The sequence below is a fragment of the Nicotiana tabacum genome, chromosome 7, assembly GCF_000715075.1.
Source record: "Nicotiana tabacum cultivar K326 chromosome 7, ASM71507v2, whole genome shotgun sequence".
Classification (NCBI taxonomy): domain Eukaryota; kingdom Viridiplantae; phylum Streptophyta; class Magnoliopsida; order Solanales; family Solanaceae; genus Nicotiana; species Nicotiana tabacum.
Genome location: NC_134086.1, coordinates 148,167,578 through 148,190,828, shown reverse-complemented (window position 1 = coordinate 148,190,828; position 23,251 = coordinate 148,167,578). Strand labels below are relative to the sequence as shown.

At 35.9% G+C, this 23,251-nt stretch overlaps 1 protein-coding gene across 1 annotated transcript; it reads right to left on the bottom strand.

Moving 5' to 3' along the window:
- Positions 1-6,337: 6,337 nt before the first annotated feature.
- LOC107780608 (GDSL esterase/lipase At4g01130) lies at positions 6,338-9,773 on the bottom strand. Its single transcript, XM_016601161.2, has 5 exons — positions 9,423-9,773; positions 7,940-8,149; positions 7,709-7,866; positions 7,228-7,498; positions 6,338-6,690 (listed from the first exon to the last, which is right to left on the bottom strand). The coding sequence occupies exons 1-5, from the start codon at positions 9,655-9,657 to the stop codon at positions 6,422-6,424; spliced, it is 1,143 nt and encodes a 380-aa protein (XP_016456647.1). The 5' UTR covers positions 9,658-9,773; the 3' UTR covers positions 6,338-6,421.
- Between the last annotated feature and the right edge of the window lie 13,478 nt (positions 9,774-23,251).

The following is a 23,251-nucleotide window of genomic DNA, read 5'->3' as shown; positions in this document are numbered from 1 at the left end:
TTGTTTCATTGTCATTCAATGAGATTGACCTGGATTACTCGTGTATCGACTCAATTTACTTATAGCACAAGCTATATCTGGTCGTGTACAATTCATGATATACATTAAACATCCCAACACATGAGCATAATTCAATTATGATATGCTTTGGCCTTTGTTCTTTGGTAGTGCAAGATTTACATCAATTGGAGTCTTTGCAAATTTAAAATCTAAGTACTTGAATTTTTCAAGTACTGTTTTAATATAGTGAGATTGTAATAATTCCATACCTTGATGAGTCTTATGGATCTTAATACCTAGAATTAAATCGGCAACTCCCAAGTCCTTCATATCAAACTTGCTATTTAGCATACACTTAGTCACATTTTTGTTGGCAATGTCATTACTCGTTATCAGCATATCATCCACATATAAGCAAATAATGACTATGTGATTTGGAACATTTTTAATGTACACACATTTCTCACATTCATTTATCTTAAAACCATTTGATAACATTGTTTGATCAAATTTTGCATGCCATTATTTGGGTGCTTGTTTTAATCCGTAAAGGGACTTAATAAGTCTACATACCTTCTTTTCTTTACCTGGAACCACAAACCCTTCAGGTTGTTCCATGTAGATTTCTTCCTCCAAATCTCAATATAAGAAGGTCGTCTTAACGTCCATTTGATGAATTTTAAGACCATAAACTGCAGCTAATGCTACTAACGTTCGTATGGACGTAATTCTTGTAATTGGAGAATATGTATCAAAATAATCAAGACCTTCTCGTTGTCTATACCCTTTGACCACAAGTATTTCCTTATATTTATCAATAGTGTCATTATCTTTAATTTTCCTCTTAAAATCCATTTAGAACCCAACGGTTTATTTTCAGGAGGAAGATCAACCAATTCTCATGTACGGTTGTTCAATATGGATTCTATTTCACTATTGACTGATTCTTTCCAAAATAATGATTCCGAAGAAGGCATAGCTTCTTTAAATATTCGAGGCTCATTTTTTAATAAGAAAGTCACAAAATCTGGTCCAAATGAAGTAGACGTTCTTTGACTTTTATTACGTCTTGGATCCTCCTGATTAAACATACTTTCTTTTGTTTCTTCCCGAGGTCGTTTAGATCCTTCACCAATTGAATCACATTCCTTTTTATATGGATATATATTTTCGAAGAACTCAACATTATCTGATTCTATAACCGTATTATTATGAATGTCGCGATTTTCTGATTTATGAACCAAAAATCGATATACTTTACTATTGGTCGTATATCCTATAAAAACACAATCAACGGTTTTCGGTCCTATTTTTACCCTTTTGGGTTTAGGAACTTGCACTTTTGCCGAACACCTCCATGCTTTAAAATAATTCAAGCTGGGCTTCCTTCCTTTCCATTTTTCATATGGAATGGATTGCGTTTTGCTATGGGGTACTCGATTTAGTATCCGGTTAGCCGTAAGAATGGCTTCCCCCACAAGTTCTGTGGCAAACCAAAACTTTTCAACAATGCGTTCATCATCTCCTTTAATGAATGATTCTTTCTTTCCGCAATCCCATTAGATTGGGGCGTGTAAGGGGCCATTGTTTGATAAATAATTTCATATTCTAAACATATTTCTTCAAAAGGAAATTCATATTCACAACCCTTATCACTTCTTATCATTTTGCTTTTCTTGTTAAGTTGCGTTTCAACTTCATTTTGTATTGCTTGAATGCATCTGTTGTTTCATCTTTACTATTAAGTAAGTAAACATAGCAATATCGAGTATTGTCGTTAATAAAAATTATAAAATACTTCTTTCCACCGCGAGATGGTATTGACTTCATGTCGCAAATATCTGTGTGAATTAAGTATAAAGGATTTGAATTCTTTTCAACTGAGTTATAATGATGTTTAACATACTTAGATTCCACACATATTTGATATTTTGATTTGTTGCATTCAAACTTAGAAAATACTTCCAAATTAATCATTTTTCGCAAGGTTTTATAGTTGACATGTCCCAAACGTATATGTTATAAATCATTTGACTCAAGTAAGCAAAAAGAAGCTGAAATTTTATTATTCTCAATGACTATTACATTCAGTTTGAAAAGGCCTTCAGTGAGGTAACATTTTCCGACAAACATATCATTCTTACTTATTACAACCTTATCATATACAAAAATATACTTAAACTCGTTCTTAACGTGAAGTGCAATAGAGACTAAGTTCTTCCTAATCTCGGAAACATGAAGGACGCTGTTCAGAGTCACCACAATGCCAGAAGTCATTTTCAGAAATATCTTGCCACATCCTTCAATTTTGGCCGTTGCAGAATTTTCCATAGAAAGCGTCTCTTCGGGTCCAATGAGAGCATATATATCAAACGCTTCTCTAACATCACAAACATGTCGAGTGGCTCCAGAATCAATCCATCACTTCTTAGGATTTCCCACCAGGTTGCATTTAGAAAGCATAGCACACAAGTCATCAATATCTTCCGTTTTTGCTTGACCCTTCTTCTTGTCTTTCCTTGGAGCACGACAATCTACAGATTTGTGTCCAGATTTCCCATAGTTGTATCAATTTCCTTTGAACTGCTTCTTGTTTGGGTTGCTTTTCGGTCAAGAAGCCTTCTTCCTCTTTCTATTATTTTGAGGAGCATCCTCAACAATGTTTGCTCCCATTATTGTTGAGTTTCCACGACCCTTCTTTTCAGCAGCTTTGTTGTCCTCTTTGATTCTCAATCGAACAATGAGATCTTCGAGCGACATCTTCTTGCGTTTGTGTTTCAAATAATTTTTGAAGTCCTTCCACAAAAAAGCCAATTTCTCAATCATCGCTGCAACTTGGAATGCTTCATTGATGACAAGACCTACAATAAAAATTCTGTTAGTAATAATAATATAATTAATACTTTCAACATAAGTATTAATTCGACTTATACCTTCAGCAAGGAGATCGTGAATAATCACTTGCAATTCCTGAACTTGGGTAATAACAGACTTGCTATCTACCATTTTGTAGTCCAAAAATTTAGCGACAACAATTTTCTTCAACCTGACATCCTCAGTTTTGTATTTCTTTTCAAGTGCAATCCACAGTTCTTTTGACGTCTCCACATTACTATAGACGTTATACAGATCGTCCTCCAGTCCGCTAAGAATGTAATTCTTGCACAGAAAATCAAAATGCTTCCACGCCTCAGTCACGAGAAAGCGTTCATTGTCTGGAGTTTCTCGGGCAGAACAGGAACATCTTCCTAAATGAACTTCTATAAACTTAAAGTCTTCAAGTAGAAGAACATCTTCTGCTGCCACCGCTTGAAATCGATCTCGAATTTTTTTTTGAGTTTTTCTGCCGGTATTGTTCGGCTTGTCAATGCATTGGCATTCACCATAGGAACAGTCTGGTTTCTGTTCTCAGTCGTCAATTCTGCAAAAGAATGACACAAACAAACGTTTAATAAACGGTGAAGTTTTTATATCTTCAAACCGAATAAAACATGAGTAGAAAATCACTTAGATTTAATCTCCAATGGAGTAGAAAATCACTAGGATTTTAGTCTCCAAATAACTGATAGTAAACCAAAATAGGATATATGTTAAAGTAAACAAATGGCGTAGAAAACCAAGAAGGCTTTAATCTCCAAAACGGGAGTAGAAAACCACAAAGGTTTTAGTCTCCAGAATAGTGAGTATAACACAAATACAGAAAATAATTAAGTTCCTTAAATTTGTTAGTATACTATATTTGTAAAATAATTCTGGAGAAGAAAATAACATATAAACAAAAATGTAGAAGAAACAGAATTTAATCCGAGCCCACTGAATTCACAGTGTTTCCTTAAGGAACTTAATTCCCTCCTAGTACCCGAGGTTATCGATTATTTTCTTCCAGGATAGACGGATTATACACTACTGTAGTGGTACTTCAAACCCTAGTGTTTCAATGAACACAACTGGCGACAGCAAATCACATTTACGATGTTTGTTTTGTAAGAAAACAATACAGAAAGAAGAGGAGAACTCAGAAATTTCATATGAAAAATCTAAGGGAAGTGTGCTTTTTATAGCCAACATGTTGAGTTTAAACGAAGAGGTGCAACTCTTCAGAAGGTATGTCATGACTGTTCACATAAAATGAACATAACATATATGGCTATTTACGCAAAATAAAATGGTAATTCAAAATGCAGAGAAAAATTATTTTTTTGTTACAAAAACAGATAATTTGGATTAAATAATATTACGTTAATCTTTAATATTAACAAATAATTTTGGTCCAAAATTAATCAATCAATCATTTGACAAAATCCGAAGCCAAAGCCGAGTCGAGCGAGGGACAACGACGACGACGGCGCAAGGCTTGCCTTCTTCTTAACTCTTTAAAAGCTAGAAGAAGAGCAATTGTATATATACCCATCAAAAGTCTTTTTCTCCTCCAATATGAGACAATGTCCCTTTGTCAAGGAGGGAAACTCAAATAGTTTATTTTCCCTTCATTTCCCATTCACCCTCTTTTAAGCTAAAATAAGCTCAAAACCCCAACAATCCCCCACATCAATGGGAAATGGCTATATCACGAAAATATGCATGAAAACTGTGATTCGCAAGCAAGGATTAATCGCATCTGGATAAGTAGGTTTCCCTTTGAACTTTCCGTAGTGAACTTACGTCGGATATACTCGATCAATCGGTAGATTTGATATCTTTGAAACGTCGAACTTTGTTGTATACCTAGACAACCATAAGTCACACAATCAACCCTTAATTGACTTTGATTCTCAATGTTATGTTCGTTTCAGCCATGAACACTGCCTGATTTCATAAATGCATAGAGAATTGGCCTTACAGAACTCTCCTTGAAGCGGCTAACATTTCACACTTACATAGGTGATTCCTAAATATTCATCCCGTAGATACACTATTTGATATACGCGATATCAAATTTAGAAACCATTAAAAAGCCTTAATACTTTATCCTTGGTACTGAACATTGTCTCACCACGAGAATGAACCAAAATTTTAGTTGACAATGTTGAACCATTATTAATGACTTTGTTTGATCTCCTTGAACCTAGATCTTGGGATATCCAGTCTTCTAGATATTGTTACCGCCACAATGACTTGTCCTCGGTCATAGTCCCATTCCCCTCGATCATTTGTCAACTACCTCTCTAGTTAGGCCTTTTGTAAGTGGATCCGACACATTATTGCTTGACTTTACATAGTCAATCGTGATAATTTCTCTAGAGAGTAATTTCCTAACGATTTTATGTCTTCGTCGTATATGACGAGATTTACCGTTATACATAACGCTCCCAGCCCTTCCAATTTCCGCCTGACTATTGCAATGTATACATATTGGGGCCAACGGTTAGGGCCAAAATGGAATATCTTTCAAGAAATTTGGGAGCCATTCAGCTTCTTCACCAGCTTTATCTAAGGCTATGAACTCAGCCTCCATTGTAAAACGGGCAATACAAGTTAGTTTGGACAACTTCCAAGATACCTCTCCTCCACCATTAGTGAATACATATCCACTTGTGGATTTAGAATCAGTTGAAACGGTGATCCAATTTGCATCACAGTATCCTTCAATCACCGCAGGATACTTACTGTAGTGCAAAGCAAAGTCCTCGGTATGTTCTAAATATCCCAAAACTCGTTTCATTGCCATTCAATGAGATTGACTTGGATTACTCGTGTATCGACTTTATTTACTTATAACACAAGTTATACCTGGTCGTGTACAATTATCCCAACACACGAGGCCAGCTCAGAAGGTCTGTCATGACTGTTCACGTAAAACGGCCATAATACAAATGGCTATTTACGCAAAATAAAACGGGAATTCAAAACGGGGAGGAAAATTAATTTTCCATTACAAAAACAAATAGTTTGGATTAATAATATTACGTTAATCTTTAATATTAACAAATAAATTTGGTCCAAAAAATTAATCAATCAATTGACCGACGCCGAAGCCGAGCGAGCGACGACGGCGGCGCGAGGCTTGCCTTCTTGTTAACTCTTTAGAGCTAGAGGAAGAGCAATTGTATATATAACCATCAAAAATCTTTTCCTCCTCCAATATGGACAATGTCCTTTTGTCAAAGAGGGAAACTCAAATATTTTAATTTTTCTCCATTTCTCATTCAACCTCTTTTAAGCTAAAATAAGCTTAAAACCCCAACAATTTTTTCTTCGCAATAACTAAAATTTAGGTGATTTCTTTTAATTTGGTACATGTAGCAAGTACTTAGTAGAATAATAGAGGTACACACTAGCTGATGAAGACACCGCCATTATGAAATAAATAAGTAAATAAATTATCAAAGCATCAAGAAAATTTAAGTTCGTTTCATTCAGTTTGCTAGTAAATGACTCATGAGTCATGGTTTATTATTGCTAAACACAAGAAACAACAGTGTCAATCTATAGGCTGGACATCACAATAATGGTGAAGTGGAAAAGGAGGATCAAAATAAGAACCATTTAAAATGGCATATGCAGTGAGTTTGTTTGCTGCATCTGTGGCATGTATTCCATCCCAGCTTACATAATTTTGTGGATCCTTACAGGCATTGGCTGTTACTGTAGTTCCATTTATTTGTTTGGTATTTCCACAGAATATTTGCTGGTTAAAATTGTAAGCACCACCGCCATATCCACAACATGCTTTGGTTCCATATTTTAGCCCTGCAAAAGCATATTTTTCACTAAATAAAGAATGACTTTTTTTTTTGGTTGGCTAGAAAGAATGACATTTTTTACTATTTGAAGAGCCGGACAATCCTTTTTTCTAAACTATGATTATAATCAAATATATTTTTTCCTAATAATTGTCTTAGAAAAAATTTAAATATAAATGAATGTGATTTACATGATTTTTTAAATAATTTTCGAATATGTAAATTGTATTCTGAAGGTCAAGGAAGCTATATAGGAAAGGAATTGAAAGATTTGTGAATGAAAACCATTACCAGTACCCTTGAAATACTCCTCAAACAATTTTTTTAATATTTCCTTACTGTTTGAAATACTAAAATTCAGTACTCCATTTACAAATATTATTCATGACAAAATGGGGCCTAATTGCTGTGGATTATGTGCAGAAAACCAGTATCTTTCTAGCCTTAAAGCGTTAGATTGATAAAATGTCAGATTTTGCGGCATTCAAAACAGAATTTCGGACTGTTGAGCATTTTATCTTAAATAGAAAAGGAAAACAAATACCATGAGAAGTAGGGTGTTGGAAGAGGTCCAAGAGCACAGCATGAGTGTCCACGTATATCACATTTGCATCAGCAATTTCTTTTCTTGTTTTTGCCAATGCTGCTTTGAGCATATTGTTATAATCCACCACTGCATTATTGTATGATATTAAACAACCAAACTGGTCGATATCAGAAGTGTTATGAGGCAGCTCCACCAGAAATGCAGGGTAACATCCAATTGGTGCTAAATTTAGCACCCAAAATGTTCTCCCACCCAATGCATGTATCTCCTGGCAAATAGAACAGAACCAACATCAATATCAGAAGTCGCACATGTCTGAGCCAATAACACGCATAATTAGGTAAATAAAAGTGTACTTTATCTGATAGCTAGTTTACACTCACACATTAGTAGTTTTCCAAAAGAAAAAGAAAAACAAGAGAAAAAATGACAAGGGACTAATTATTAATTGAATGCTGGGACCAATTAAAGATGCTACCTTGATGGTGCTGGCTATTTGGGAAACAACTTGAGGTAGATACTCTTTCACTCCACTTATTCCTATTCTTGCCAAATTTCCAGTGAAATCATTTTGGCCTATGTAGAATGTATATAGTGACTTCCCAAATATGTCTGGCGAAGGCAGATTAGTCTTCCCTGAAAATTCAGACTCGATTACGAATAACATTAATACACATTATATCTATTTGTGGAAAAAAATATGATGTACCTTTGTGGTGATGTTCATCGACTTTAACCTTAAATTCTTTCATCTGTCGAAGCTGAATCGCAAGAGAAAAAGGGCTAACCCCAGTAACAAATAAAGAAGTTTGTGGCAAGCGCACTGTGGATGCCAATGTTGCAAAATTAGCACCATGTCTGTAATCAGATCCAATTGACTGCAGATATGGACTCAAAAATGGCAAACCTAATCCTTGAGCTGCACATGAGGAACAACCAAACTTTCAAATAACTGTTACAGATTTAAACTGAAATTTATGAGAGGCGGGATGAAGTAAGGAGGACAAATATTTTCCTAAATACATAATTGTGTGAAGGATCCAGATTATTAGCCAATTAATCATTATTGTAGATATTTTAAATGGGTGACCATCTCATTCTATAAGTTTAAGCTGCAAAAAATTGGCAATTTTAAATATTACTTAATTATATCTTCAATAAACATTTTCACGTGCGATTTCTTACTTTTTTTACGGTCGAATTCTTTTTATTGATGAATGACAGTGAGGCTTGAACCGAAGACCTCAACTATACTTATCTGTATATATAATCGTCTTAACTAAAAATTTAAATTGTTCGAGAAAATACAATTCTATTTAATTAATTCCTCCAATAATTCTGGAAATGACTTAACTGATTCAACCTTTATAATTCACTAGTCTTATGGTATGGTGCCAAGAGTTAGGGACCGGCCAGAACACTGAAAAGGGCTAATAATGTAAATCGAAATTAAGCACACATATGAAGCGGTCACGGGTGCAATAGTTAGGATAAGGATCTAGGACAGAAACTATAGGGACAAACAAAAGCTTCCAATGATAATACAAAGCATGGACCAAGTTTGCTGCTTTTTCCAGCTACGGCTATTTTGTTCTCTTTTAAATGCAAATGCAAACAGGCCTGTAAACTCTTTTTCTAACATACATTTTAAATCTTCAATAGTACCTTTTAGCTTGAAACTAGAACCAATTAATGCTGGGATATAAGTTAATGCTTATCATGGAACAAACAAAAATAAAGAATTGAAAGAAATCTTGTTTTCCAAGATGGCAAAGATGCTATAGAAATGCATCATTATATAGTAGGATCCATTCAAGAAAAGAGTTTTAAGTTATGTGCGCTCACAAATATATAAAACTTTTTACACCATCACATTAAGTTGACCTACAATTACATAGGTAACTCTTTATAGCAAGCGCTACTAACTCTTCTTGACGATCAAGTAAATAACAAGGAGGTCCACATCATCCTGCGCTCGAGAAATACGCTGCTTCAGCCCTCGAATCAAGGAAAACAAATTAGAGACAAGAATCAGGGGATACACAGAGTTGTACTCACAAGTTTTATTAAAAAAAGAATTTTTCTTTACATTTGTTTCGTAACCTGCTCGGTTAAATATCATTTATAATTAAATTCCTAACACAATCACCATATATAACTTAAAGAATGGAGATAGAATCATATATATTGACCTAGAAAATCAAGGATGACTCTGCCATCAGTTGCCCTTCCAACAGGTTTCTTGAAGTAAGTCATTCCATGGGGAGGGCCCTGAGCTGGGAAAGCTGCCCAAAAACCACCTGTATCAGTATTTGAATCTCCAAAGTTAAAGATTGCCTTAAATCCACATGATTTCTTGCATTCTGTTGTAGTCACCATAAAGAACAGCATTGCTACAAAAACAACCCTTGAATAAGACGGCTTCATGTTCTGTGTTTTCTCTCAAACAAGAAGTAACTATGGATAAAATGGAGTAGTACTGTGGGATTCAGTGAAAGCACTTTTCCATATTTGTAGACAGAGAAGCTGTGCATGTAGACAACAACTAGTGACGCAATCAAGTGTATATATGTCAAAAACAAACATTGTCACTGTAATTCTTTCCAATCATTAACCCTGGATTTTTTAAGTTTTTCCTTTTTTTTTTTCTTTACTGCTGAATTATTCTATCACATTGGGAAATACAAATTTCAAAAAGTATTTTTCTAAATCTAGAAAAATGTGTTGAAACTTCAACATTGCTTAAGTCGAATGGAAAAAGAGGGTTACTATTTCATATATAGTCTTGAAGTTCTTATCTTGTAATTCCTCTATTTAAAAAGAATGGCAATTACGAAAGATAGCAGTCAGCGGTTAAATAATCTAATTTCAGCCTTAATTTGAATATCAATTCCTTATTTTTTTAAATTAAAATAAAGCTTTTACATTAAAATCTTATATAAAATTACTGAATGTCATTTTTATATCAAAAGAAAAAATTATTCGACACCTCAAAAAAATAATATAATAGTTAATTCTTCTAGAAATGGAAGTACACAAAATTAAATTATGAAAATTAATGTTCATGTATGAGACTTATTTCATAGTTCCAAAGATTGGCAACTCAAATGAATAATGTCATCATTTTCTGATTGATGCATATAAAGTACTAGTAATTCACAATTTCTTGGATATTTGAGGTGGGAAATTTTTATTTTTACGTTATTCCTTTTAGAATAATTTTCTCTTCAGTAAAGTTAATATATTTAATCAATTAGTCAAATGCATGTTAGCTAGCCCTTTGCTCTACTAATATCTTGTTCATAAATTTGGCACCCCAACAATCTCAAAGATTAGGAAAGTAATTTAGATGTGCTAGTTGCCTTAGGCGCATTATAATAAAATTATCATAGCTACGGGTACGGTTCCCGTGACGTAGTTGTGATACGTAATCCTAAATTTGGGTGCGCATTTATGTGACCCAAATCCAAATCTCAACAATGTTAGATAAAATATGTTGCGAACCGCGGGTGCATTTATGTGACGTGGTTCAAGACGTGTTTTAAATAACGTTGAAATCTTCCTAAAAAATAATTAATAAAAGCGGTTATAAAGTTAAGTTGCACCATAGGCTAAAACATGTACCTTGTGTTTAGACTTTAAATTGCGAGGGAAATGCAACGAACAAGATTATGTACATTGGATTTTGTTAGTTCAGAAGGGGCAACTATCAATGATTGTTTGTTTTCCTACTACTAAAAACCATGACTTGCGTAAAGTTGACGATGGTGAATAAATGAATATTCGATCTTCCTAGAGAAAATAGGAGTATGACTAAAATGACAGGTACAAAATATTTGAGGTTTCAGAACAATAAGATGGAGAACTTATTACTCGTTAAGATTTACCATTACCACTCTAATTGGTGAATTCTTGATTAAATGAGACATTTAAGAGATGGATAAATGGTATATTAGACAAAAAGACATATATATAAGGGATTAATTTCACAAATGATCACGTAATTTTTATTTTATTGCACCAAAATTTTATTGTAATAAAAAGTTTCTCAACTTGACTTTCTTCTTTAAAACCCTCATATTTCTCCAATTCACTATCATAACACAAATCGAAGGGAAGCCTTGGCGTAACTGGTAAAGTTGTTGCCATGTGACCAGGAGGTCACGGGTCCGACTCTTCCCTGGACCCCGTGCATAGCGAGAGCTTAGTACATCGGGCTGTCATTTTTGTTATCATAGCACAAATCATCTATTGTAAAGCAATGTAACCCATAAGTGGCAACGTCCAAAATAACATAAAAGGCAGCAAAAATGAGAGCTGTGGATTACACTTCACAGGCAATCTAGAATAGAGAGGTTCCCTTTCCTTTCTTTTTGTAAGTTATTTTCCTATGTGTATGTGACCCAATAGGTTAAGGCACATAATTAATATTTAATTAATTATCAAATCTCATTCGTCCGATTGGTTACTTGATGGACGTACCAGATTAAGTGAGAACCTCTATAAATTGGTCCTCTTCCCATCCATTAGGGTTACCGTATTTTTATTCTCTCTTCCATCACTAAAGTCAATGGTAACATAAAGTTAGGGGTAAGGGGCGAAAATGATGATGTCCATCTCATTGAAGAAGTATTAGGCATGTGCCTAATAAGAGTTTTCTTTGGTTTGGTAGCCAACCTTGTTGACTTGGTTTGGTTGGTAGCCAACCTTGTTGAATTTCTTTGGTTTGGTAGCCAACTTTGTTGAAGTGAAAAATGTGTGTAAATTGTCAAATATTGTAGGCTTTAGAGGGTGAAGCTTTGGCTATAAAAGGAGAGCTTCAACTCTCATTTCTTCACACCAACAAAGAGAGAAAGAAAGAGTGAGGTTTCACAGACAAGGTATAAGAAAATAGTCTGTGAGGAAAATAGAGAGTGAGCGATATTGTAGTGAGGTGGGAATATCAAAAGAGGGTTATTTCTTTTGAGTGTTGTAGTGGTCTTTGGAGTATTTACCTCCGACCTACAAAGTGTAAAATTCCTTACTATAGTGATATCAGTTGCTCCTCTCGGGGTCGTGGTTTTTTTTCCCTTATTCAGAAGGGTTTTCCACGTAAAAATCTTGGTGTCATTGTTACTCTTTTATTCTTGTTAATTACTGTATCTCGGTGCTACATTATTATTCCGCTTTATTACCGTGAATATTATTTTGGTAAGGGGTTTATTCCCAACAACTGGTATCAGAGCACAGGTGCTGCTCGTTCACTGAAATACTATTCACTGTCGGTAGTACTATACTTGGTGAAAAATAAAAATGTCCGGAGTAAAGTACGAGGTAGCAAAATTCAATGGAGATAACGGTTTCTCAACATGGCAAAGAAGGATGAGAGATCTGCTCATCCAACAAGGATTACACAAGGTTCTAGATGTTGATTCCAAAAAGCCTGATACCATGAAAGCTGAGGATTGGGCTGACTTGGATGAAAGAGCTGCTAGTGCAATCAGGTTGCACTTATCAGATGATGTGGTAAATAACATCATTGATGAAGACACTGCACGTGGAATTTGGACAAGGTTGGAAAGCCTATACATGTCCAAAACGCTGACAAATAAATTGTACCTGAAGAAGCAGTTATACGCCCTACACATGAGTGAAGGTACGAATTTTTTGTCACATTTAAATGTGTTTAACGGACTAATCACACAGCTTGCCAACCTCGGAGTGAAAATCGAGGAAGAAGATAAAGCCATCTTGCTATTGAACTCGTTGCCATCTTCGTACGATAATTTGGCAACAACCATCCTGCACGGTAAGACTACTATTGAGTTGAAAGATGTCACATCGGCTCTTCTACTCAATGAGAAGATGAGAAAGAAGCCTGAAAATCAAGGACAGGCTCTCATCACAGAAGGTAGAGGCAGGAGTTATCAAAGGAGTTCGAACAACTATGGTAGATCCGGAGCTCGTGGGAAGTCAAAGAACCGATCCAAATCAAGAGTCAGAAATTGCTACAACTGTAATCAACCAGGTCACTTCAAAAGAGATTGCCCAAATCCAAGGAAGGGCAAAGGTGAAACCAGTGGCCAGAAGAATGACGACAACACAGCCGCCATGGTGCAAAATAATGATAATGTTGTCCTCTTTATAAATGAGGAAGAGGAATGCATGCACCTGTCAGGTCCAGAGTCGGAATGGGTGGTTGACACAGCGGCATCTCACCATGCCACACCGGTAAGAGATCTTTTTTGCAGATATGTAGCAGGTGATTTCGGCACAGTGAAAATGGGTAACACAAGTTACTCAAAGATTGCGGGGATTGGTGACATTTGTATCAAGACAAATGTCGGATGCACATTGGTTCTAAAGGATGTGCGGCATGTACCTGATTTGCGGATGAACTTGATCTCGGGAATTGCTTTAGACCGAGATGGATACGAGAGTTATTTTGCAAATCAAAAGTGGAGACTCACTAAGGGATCATTGGTGATTGCAAAGGGAGTTGCTCGTGGCACGTTGTACAGGACAAATGCAGAAATATGCCAAGGTGAATTGAACGCAGCACAAGATGAGATTTCTGTAGATTTATGGCACAAAAGAATGGGTCATATGAGCGAGAAGGGATTGCAGATTCTTGCCAAGAAATCACTCATTTCTTATGCCAAAGGTACAACTGTAAAACCTTGTGACTACTGTTTATTTGGTAAGCAGCATAGAGTCTCATTTCAGACATCGTCTGAAAGAAAATTGAATATACTTGATTTAGTATATTCTGATGTTTGCGGCCCAATGGAAATTGAATCAATGGGCGGTAACAAATATTTTGTTACTTTTATTGATGATGCTTCACGAAAATTATGGGTTTATATTTTGAAAACCAAAGATCAGGTGTTTCAAGTTTTCCAGAAGTTGCATGCTCTAGTAGAAAGGGAGACGGGTCGAAAGCTAAAGCGTCTCCGAAGTGACAATGGAGGTGAGTACACTTCAAGGGAATTTGAAGAGTATTGTTCAAGTCATGGGATCAGACATGAAAAGACAGTTCCTGGAACCCCACAGCACAATGGCGTAGCCGAGAGGATGAACCGCACCATTGTGGAGAAGGTGAGAAGCATGCTCAGAATGGCTAAACTGCCTAAGTCATTCTGGGGTGAAGCAGTTCAGACAGCCTGTTACCTGATCAATAGGAGTCCATCAGTTCCGTTGGCGTTTGAAATCCCAGAGAGAGTCTGGACCAACAAGGAGGTGTCCTACTCGCATCTGAAGGTGTTCGGTTGCAGAGCTTTTGCACATGTACCAAAAGAGCAGAGAACAAAGCTGGATGATAAATCTATTCCCTGCATATTTATCGGATATGGAGATGAAGAGTTCGGGTACAAACTGTGGGATCCTGTAAAGAAGAAGGTCATCAGAAGTAGAGATGTAGTCTTCCGAGAAAGTGAAGTTAGAACTGCTGCTGATATGTCAGAAAAGGCGAAGAATGGTATAATTCCTAACTTTGTTACTATTCCTTCTACTTCTAACAATCCCACAAGTGCAGAAAGTACGACCGACGAGGTTGCCGAGCAGGGGGAGCAACCTGGTGAGGTTATTGAGCAGGGGGAGCAACTTGATGAAGGTGTCGAGGAAGTGGAGCACCCCACTCAGGGAGAAGAACAACATCAACCTCTGAGGAGATCAGAGAGGCCAAGGGTAGAGTCACGCAGGTACCCTTCCACAGAGTATGTCCTCATCAGTGATGAGGGGGAGCCAGAAAGTCTTAAGGAGGTGTTGTCCCATCCAGAAAAGAACCAGTGGATGAAAGCTATGCAAGAAGAGATGGAATCTCTACAGAAAAATGGCACATACAAGCTGGTTGAACTTCCAAAGGGTAAAAGACCACTCAAATGCAAATGGGTCTTTAAACTCAAGAAAGATGGAGATGGCAAGCTGGTCAGATACAAAGCTCGATTGGTGGTTAAAGGCTTCGAACAGAAGAAAGGTATTGATTTTGACGAAATTTTCTCCCCCGTTGTTAAAATGACTTCTATTCGAACAATTTTGAGCTTAGCAGCTAGCCTAGATCTTGAAGTGGAGCAGTTGGATGTGAAAACTGCATTTCTTCATGGAGATTTGGAAGAGGAGATTTATATGGAGCAACCAGAAGGATTTGAAATAGCTGGAAAGAAACACATGGTGTGCAAATTGAATAAGAGTCTTTATGGATTGAAGCAGGCACCAAGGCAGTGGTACATGAAGTTTGATTCATTCATGAAAAGTCAAACATACCTAAAGACCTATTCTGATCCATGTGTATACTTCAAAAGATTTTCTGAGAATAACTTTATTATATTGTTGTTGTATGTGGATGACATGTTAATTGTAGGAAAAGACAAGGGGTTGATAGCAAAGTTGAAAGGAGATCTGTCCAAGTCATTTGATATGAAGGACTTGGGCCCAGCACAACAAATTCTAGGGATGAAGATAGTTCGAGAGAGAACAAGTAGAAAGTTGTGGCTATCTCAGGAGAAGTACATTGAACGTGTACTAGAACGCTTCAACATGAAGAATGCTAAGTCAGTCAGCACACCTCTTGCTGGTCATCTAAAGTTGAGTAAGAAGATGTGTCCTACAACAGTGGAGGAGAAAGGGAACATGGCTAAAGTTCCTTATGCTTCAGCAGTCGGAAGCTTGATGTATGCAATGGTATGTACTAGACCTGATATTGCTCACGCAGTTGGTGTTGTCAGCAGGTTTCTTGAAAATCCTGGAAAGGAACATTGGGAAGCAGTCAAGTGGATACTCAGGTACCTGAGAGGTACCACGGGAGATTGTTTGTGCTTTGGAGGATCTGATCCAATCTTGAAGGGCTATACAGATGCTGATATGGCAGGTGACATTGACAACAGAAAATCCAGTACTGGATATTTGTTTACATTTTCAGGGGAGCTATATCATGGCAGTCTAAGTTGCAAAAGTGCGTTGCACTTTCAACAACTGAAGCAGAGTACATTGCTGCTACAGAAACTGGCAAGGAGATGATATGGCTCAAGCGATTCCTTCAAGAGCTTGGATTGCATCAGAAGGAGTATGTCGTCTATTGTGACAGTCAAAGTGCAATAGACCTTAGCAAGAACTCTATGTACCATGCAAGGACCAAACACATTGATGTGAGATATCATTGGATTCGAGAAATGGTAGATGATGAATCTCTAAAAGTCTTGAAGATTTCTACAAATGAGAATCCCGCAGATATGCTGACCAAGGTGGTACCAAGGAACAAGTTCGAGCTATGCAAAGAACTTGTCGGCATGCATTCAAACTAGAAGACAGTGCTACCTCCTCTGGATGAATGAGACTGGAGGGGGAGATTGATGATGTCCATCTCATTGAAGAAGTATTAGGCATGTGCCTAATAAGAGTTTTCTTTGGTTTGGTAGCCAACCTTGTTGACTTGGTTTGGTTGGTAGCCAACCTTGTTGAATTTCTTTGGTTTGGTAGCCAACTTTGTTGAAGTGAAAAATGTGTGTAAATTGTCAAATATTGTAGGCTTTAGAGGGTGAAGCTTTGGCTATAAAAGGAGAGCTTCAACTCTCATTTCTTCACACCAACAAAGAGAGAAAGAAAGAGTGAGGTTTCACAGACAAGGTATAAGAAAATAGTCTGTGAGGAAAATAGAGAGTGAGCGATATTGTAGTGAGGTGGGAATATCAAAAGAGGGTTATTTCTTTTGAGTGTTGTAGTGGTCTTTGGAGTATTTACCTCCGACCTACAAAGTGTAAAATTCCTTACTATAGTGATATCAGTTGCTCCTCTCGGGGTCGTGGTTTTTTTCCCTTATTCAGAAGGGTTTTCCACGTAAAAATCTTGGTGTCATTGTTACTCTTTTATTCTTGTTAATTACTGTATCTCGGTGCTACATTATTATTCCGCTTTATTACCGTGAATATTATTTTGGTAAGGGGTTTATTCCCAACAGAAAAACCAAATACCGATTAACGCTTCCGCTTCAAGATAATGGATTCCGCTTCAAGTATGTTTTCTGTAACGATTTTGTGTAAGATTATCATGTTCAAGATCCTGGTGTGAATTAAAGTTTATACTTACATGTGGTATCATGAACATGGATATTTGCTGATAATCTTCGATTGAAGAGATTAATTTGAAAACATACGGAAAGAAAAAAATCTGACCGAATGAATGTAGTAAAAGTATTTTCCTTCTCTGTATGTTTTAAGAGTTAATGAGGTCTCTGACCGTGACCTTGTAATCAAAAAAAAATTTAGGGAATCTTTAGTTTAATGGGTTCTGCCTCTCATCCTCTAATACCAAGATGAACCATTAATTTATGTACATATTGAATGGTTAAATACAAAGAGTAATATAGCTTTGTGGGTTGATAATTATGAATATGTGCTTCTGTCTGCAATTTATGAATACAATTCTATTTTCCTGTGTTCAACCACAATGATTATATGTGTCAGAATAGTATATCATGATATAAATATTTATTGGAATAAACAGCAGTAATATTAAATAATGAAGAATCTACATACTAGTTTGATGATTGAAAAAGCGGCACCGCACGAAATGAATTTGCAGTGCCGTATAGGGATTATGTTGTACTAAGTTATCCCATTATGTCCCTATTTTATAATTGTGGTCATGAAATTATGTTTGTTTCTTTAGGCTACTATTTTAAAATTAGGGCCATTGATTATTTATATATGTGCTTAAAATTATATAGTTTGTTAGTCACCAAATTGATCAAACTAGATTGTTTAAAGTATTCACATGCATAAAATCTTCAAATATTTATTTTATGTGTGCATTTATATTTATATAGTTTGTTAGTCACCAAAGTGGCCAAACTAGTATGTTCATGAAAAATATGCATACATAAAATTATAATTTATCCATGAAATTAATGAAATACCAATAATTAAAAATTAATGGATAAATTAATTTTCACTATTGCTAGAACTTAAGGATTTACCCAAAGGTGAATCAATTATTCTATGAATAGTGAATATGATGAGGTAAAATTAATATTCTTTAGTCAAATATATATTGTCTGTCCAAAGATGGCATATATATTTGGTTAAAAATATTTAATTACCTATTAAAGACTAAATGGCATTTAAATTATAATAGTGTGTCGTAGTATTTACCCAAAGGAGAATTGCGATATGCTTTAACTGTTTTATTGAATCCATATTGATTTGTGAGCATGTATTATCTATTTTGCAGCTATTCCTTTTCATTCGCTTGTTTCGTCTGTTATTGTGTTCAATAGATTGAACTTCTCTGAATGGTGTGAACAAGTCCAGTTCCACTTAGGTGTGATGGATCTTGACTTGGCTCTGCTAAATGATAAGCCCGTTGCCATTACTGATTCGAGCAGTGCGGATGAGTAGTCTTTCTATAAAGCATGGGAATGCTCTAACATGCTAAGTCTTATGTTTATGCGAATGAATATTGCCAACAATATTAAGAGTACTATTCTACAAACAGAAAGTGCCAGGGAATACCTGAAGTTTGTGGAAGAACGTTTTCGTTCTGCAGATAAGTCTCTCGCTGGTACACTAATGGCTAAACTCACGACCATGAAGTTTGATGGGTCACGTAGTATGCAAAATCATATCATCGAGATGATTAACATTGCAGCAAGACTTCAGACCTTGGGGATGAAAGTGGATGATTCCTTTTTGGTTCAGTTTATTCTGAACTATTTGCCTTCTGAGTATGGACCTTTTCAAATTAACTATAACACTATTAAGGATAAGTGAAATGTTAGTGAATTGTCCAGTATGCCCAAGACTTAAGAAACAAGGGAATCATTCAATTAACCTCATGGGTCAAGGAGCTGGTAAAGGACTTAAAGTGAAGGCCAACAAGTTCAAGAAGAAGAAAGCACATGCTAAAGCTCAACAGGGTGCTAACAAGGAACATAAGGCAGATACGTGTCGTTTCTGTAACAAGGAAGGACACTATCAGAAAGATTGCCTGAAACGTAAAGTTTGGTTCGAAAAGAAAGGTACAATTAGTGATTTTGTATGTGTCGAATCAAATTTAGTAGAAGTTCCTAATAATACTTGGTGGCTTGATTCTGGTGCAACTGCTCATGTATCTACTACGTTGCAGGGATTCCTTACGATCCAAACTACAAATCCAAATAAGGATTTCATGTTCATGGAAAATCGTATGAAGGCTCCAATTGAAGGCATAAGGACTTATCGTTTGATCATGGAGACTGGACGTCACCTTGATCTATTACAGACTCTTTATGTACCTTCAGTTTCTAGGAATTTGATTTCTCTTTCAAGACTTGATGTTTCTGGATTTGATTTAAAGTTTGGAAATGGATGTTTTAATTTTTATAAGAATGCTATTTTTTATGGTTCTAGTTTTCTTAGTGATGGTTTATATAAATTGAAACTCGACATTGATTTTTCTGAATCCTTTCTTACTGTTCAATATAATATTGGAATTAAACGTAGTTCACTAGATGAAAGTTCTGCTTACTTGTGGCATAAACGTTTGGGTCATATATCCAAAGAAAGTTTAGAAAGATTAGTAAAGAATGAGATTCTTCCGAATCTAAATTTTACTGATCTTACTATGTGTTTGGATTGCATTAAGGGAAAGCAAACCAAGCATAGTAAGAAAGGTGCCACAAGAAGCACTCAGCTTCTTGAAATTATACACACCAATATTTGTGGACCCTTTGATGTTCCATCTTTTGGTGGAGAGAAATATTTTATCACTTTTATCGATGATTTTTCACGTTATGGATATATCTATTTGCTGAAAGAAAAATCTCAAGCAACAGATGCTCTCAAGGTGTTTGTCAATGTTGAAAGGTAATTAGATAGAAAGGTGAAAATCATTAGGTCAGATAGAGGTGGTGAATATAATGGAAAATATAATAAATCAGGACAATGTCGAGGTCCATATGCAAAGTTCCTCGAGGAACATGGCATATGTGCACAGTATACTATGCCAGGAACACCTCAACAAAATGGTGTTGTAGAAAGGCGTAATCGAACACTTATGGATATGGTTAGGAGCATGATGAGTAATTCCTCATTACCTAAATCATTGTGGATGTATGCTCTTAAAACCGTTGTATATTTATTAAACAGGGTTCCTAGTAAGGCAGTTCCAAAACCCCTTTTGAACTGTGGACAGGAAGGAAACCTAGTTTAAGGCATCCCCATGTTTGGGGTTGTCCAGCGGAATCTAGAGTTTATAATCCACAAGAAAAGAAACAAGATTCTCAAACAGTAAGTGGTTACTTTATTGGTTACCCAGAGAAATCTAAGGGTATGTATTTTACTGTCCAAACCATAGTTCGAGAATTGTTGAAACCGGTAATTCAAGATTCATTGATAATGGTGAGGTTAGTGGGAGTGTTGAAAAGCAAAGTGTGGAAATAGAAGAGGTGAGGGTCAATATTCTATTACCCACGAATGTGCCTACTTTCACACAAATACCAAATATTGTTCCAGTTGTTGAAGAACACTTTGACAACACCGAGCAACATTTGGATGAAACTATTCATGAAGAAACTAACTCACAAATATCTAACACAAGTGAACCATAAGAAATGCCATTAAGAAAATCTCAAAGAGTTAGAAAATAGGCTATTTCGGATGATTACGTGGTTTATTCGCAAGGGTCAGATTTTCACATTGGTCTTAATAAGGATCTGGTTTCATTTTCACAAGCCATAGAAAGTAATGAGTCTGAAAAATGGATTGATGCCATGAAGGAAGAGTTAAAATCCATGGAATACAATAAAGTCTGGGATCTTGTTGAATTGCCAGAAAGTTCTAAAAGAATCGGGTGTAGATGGGTTTTTAAGACCAAACGCTATTCAGATGGCAATATTGAACGATACAAAGCCAGACTTGTTGTCAAGGGTTATACTCAAAAAGGAGGCATTGGTTATAAAGAGACCTTTTCGCCGGTCTCAAAGAAAGACTCGTTAAGAATTATTATGGCTTTGGTGGCTCATTATGATTTAGAGTTACACCAAATGGATGTGAAAACTGTCTTTCTTAATGGAGATCTCGAGGAGGATGTTTATATGGACCAACCAGAGGGTTTCGAAACTAAAGAAAAATGTCAAATGGTGTGTAAACTAAAAAAGTCAATATATGGACTTAAACAAGACTCACGACAATGGTATATAAAGTTTAATGGTACCATAACATCTTTTGGATTTGTGAAAAATACCGTTGATCGGTGTATATACCAAAAGATCAGTGGGAGCAAGTTTATATTTTTAGTCCTATATGTTGATGATATTCTACTTGCTGCTAATGATTTAGGCATATTGCGTGAGACAAAAGATTTTTTCTCTAAGAATTTCGAAATGAAAGATATGGGCGAGGCATCCTATGTGATAGGAATAAAAATATTTCGTGATAGATCACAAGGATTATTGGGATTGTCTTAGAAAGGCTATATCGAAAGAATTCTAGAGAGATTTAATATGAACAATTGTTCAGCAGGAATTGTTCCAATTCAAAAAGAGGACAAATTTAGTCGCATGCAATGCCCTAAGAATGATGTAGAACGAAAGAAAATGGAATCAATTCCTTACTCTTCAATTGTTGGTAGTCTGATGTATGCTCAGACTTGCACAAGACCGGATATTAGTTTTGCGGTCAGAATGCTAGGAAGATATCAGAGTAACCCAGGAATTGATCACTGGAAAGCTGCAAAGAAAGTTTTGAGGTACCTGAAAGGAACGAAGGATTACATGCTCATGTATAGGAGATCCAAGCATTTGGAAGTTGTTGGATATTCGGATTCAGATTTCGCTGGATGTATTGACACTAAAAAATCCACGTTTGGTTATGTGTTCCAATTAGCTGAAGGAGCAATATCGTGGAAGAGTGTCAAACAGTCTGTCATTGCTACATCCACAATGGAAGCAGAATTTGTGGCATGTTTTGAAGCCACAATTCATGCATTATGGCTGCAAAACTTTATTTCAGGACTTGGGGTTGTCGACACCATTACCAAGCCGCTGAAAATTTACTGTGATAATTCTGCAGCAGTATTCTTCTCCAAGAACGATAAGTACTCCAAAGATATTTAAAGAATATGTACATAGAATGGGTCTTGGTTGTATTAATGATTGATGTATTTATGATGTTTTGACACTCTGAGTACATTTATAAGTTTCTGATATACATTAATGCTTTCCTGTTTCTCATAATGATGTACACATTATTGTTTTGAGATACTACAGGATAAATCTCAATGAGACATTATTGTGGACCATAATATTTTATAGCTTATGGACCTGGTACAATGAGTTGCTAATGTTGTAGTATATGGAAGGGAGTATGTAGACAAATTATATATAACCGCCATAACTCACATTTAGTAGTTTATCATATTATGGTATTTATGATGGACATTATAGAAGAGATTTGTTTATGCGCAACTAATGTTCATATATTAAATATTAATATTATGTGATTATTGGGCCAAGTGGGAGAATGTAAGTTATTTTCCTACGTGTATGTGGCCCAATAAGTTAAGTCCCATAATTAATATTTAATTAATTATCAAATCTCATCCGTCTGATTGGTTACTTGATGGACGTACCAGATTAAGTGAGAACCTCTATAAATTGGTCATCTCCCCACCCATTAAGATTACCGTATTTTTATTCTCTTTTCCATCACTAAAGTCGGCAGTAACGTAAAGTTAGGGTAAGGGGCGAGAAACCAATTACCGATTAACGCTTCCGCTTCAAGATAATGGATTTCGCTTCAGGTATATTTTCTGTAACGATTTTGTGTAAGATTATCATGTTCAAGATCCTGGTGTGAATTATAGTTTATGCTTACATCTTTGTCCACACCAATTTCAAAATGCTTGCACCTCCTGATTGGGTACTGGGATATGTTTGCTACCTTGGCATTGCAACCTCAGCACAATCTTCTTTGTGATTTTTACTTTTTGTGGAAGTCGGACTTTGTTTGATCAGAATGCGGGATGCTTTGTGCACCGGACTGTCTTTTTTTATCGCCTTATAACACTTCTG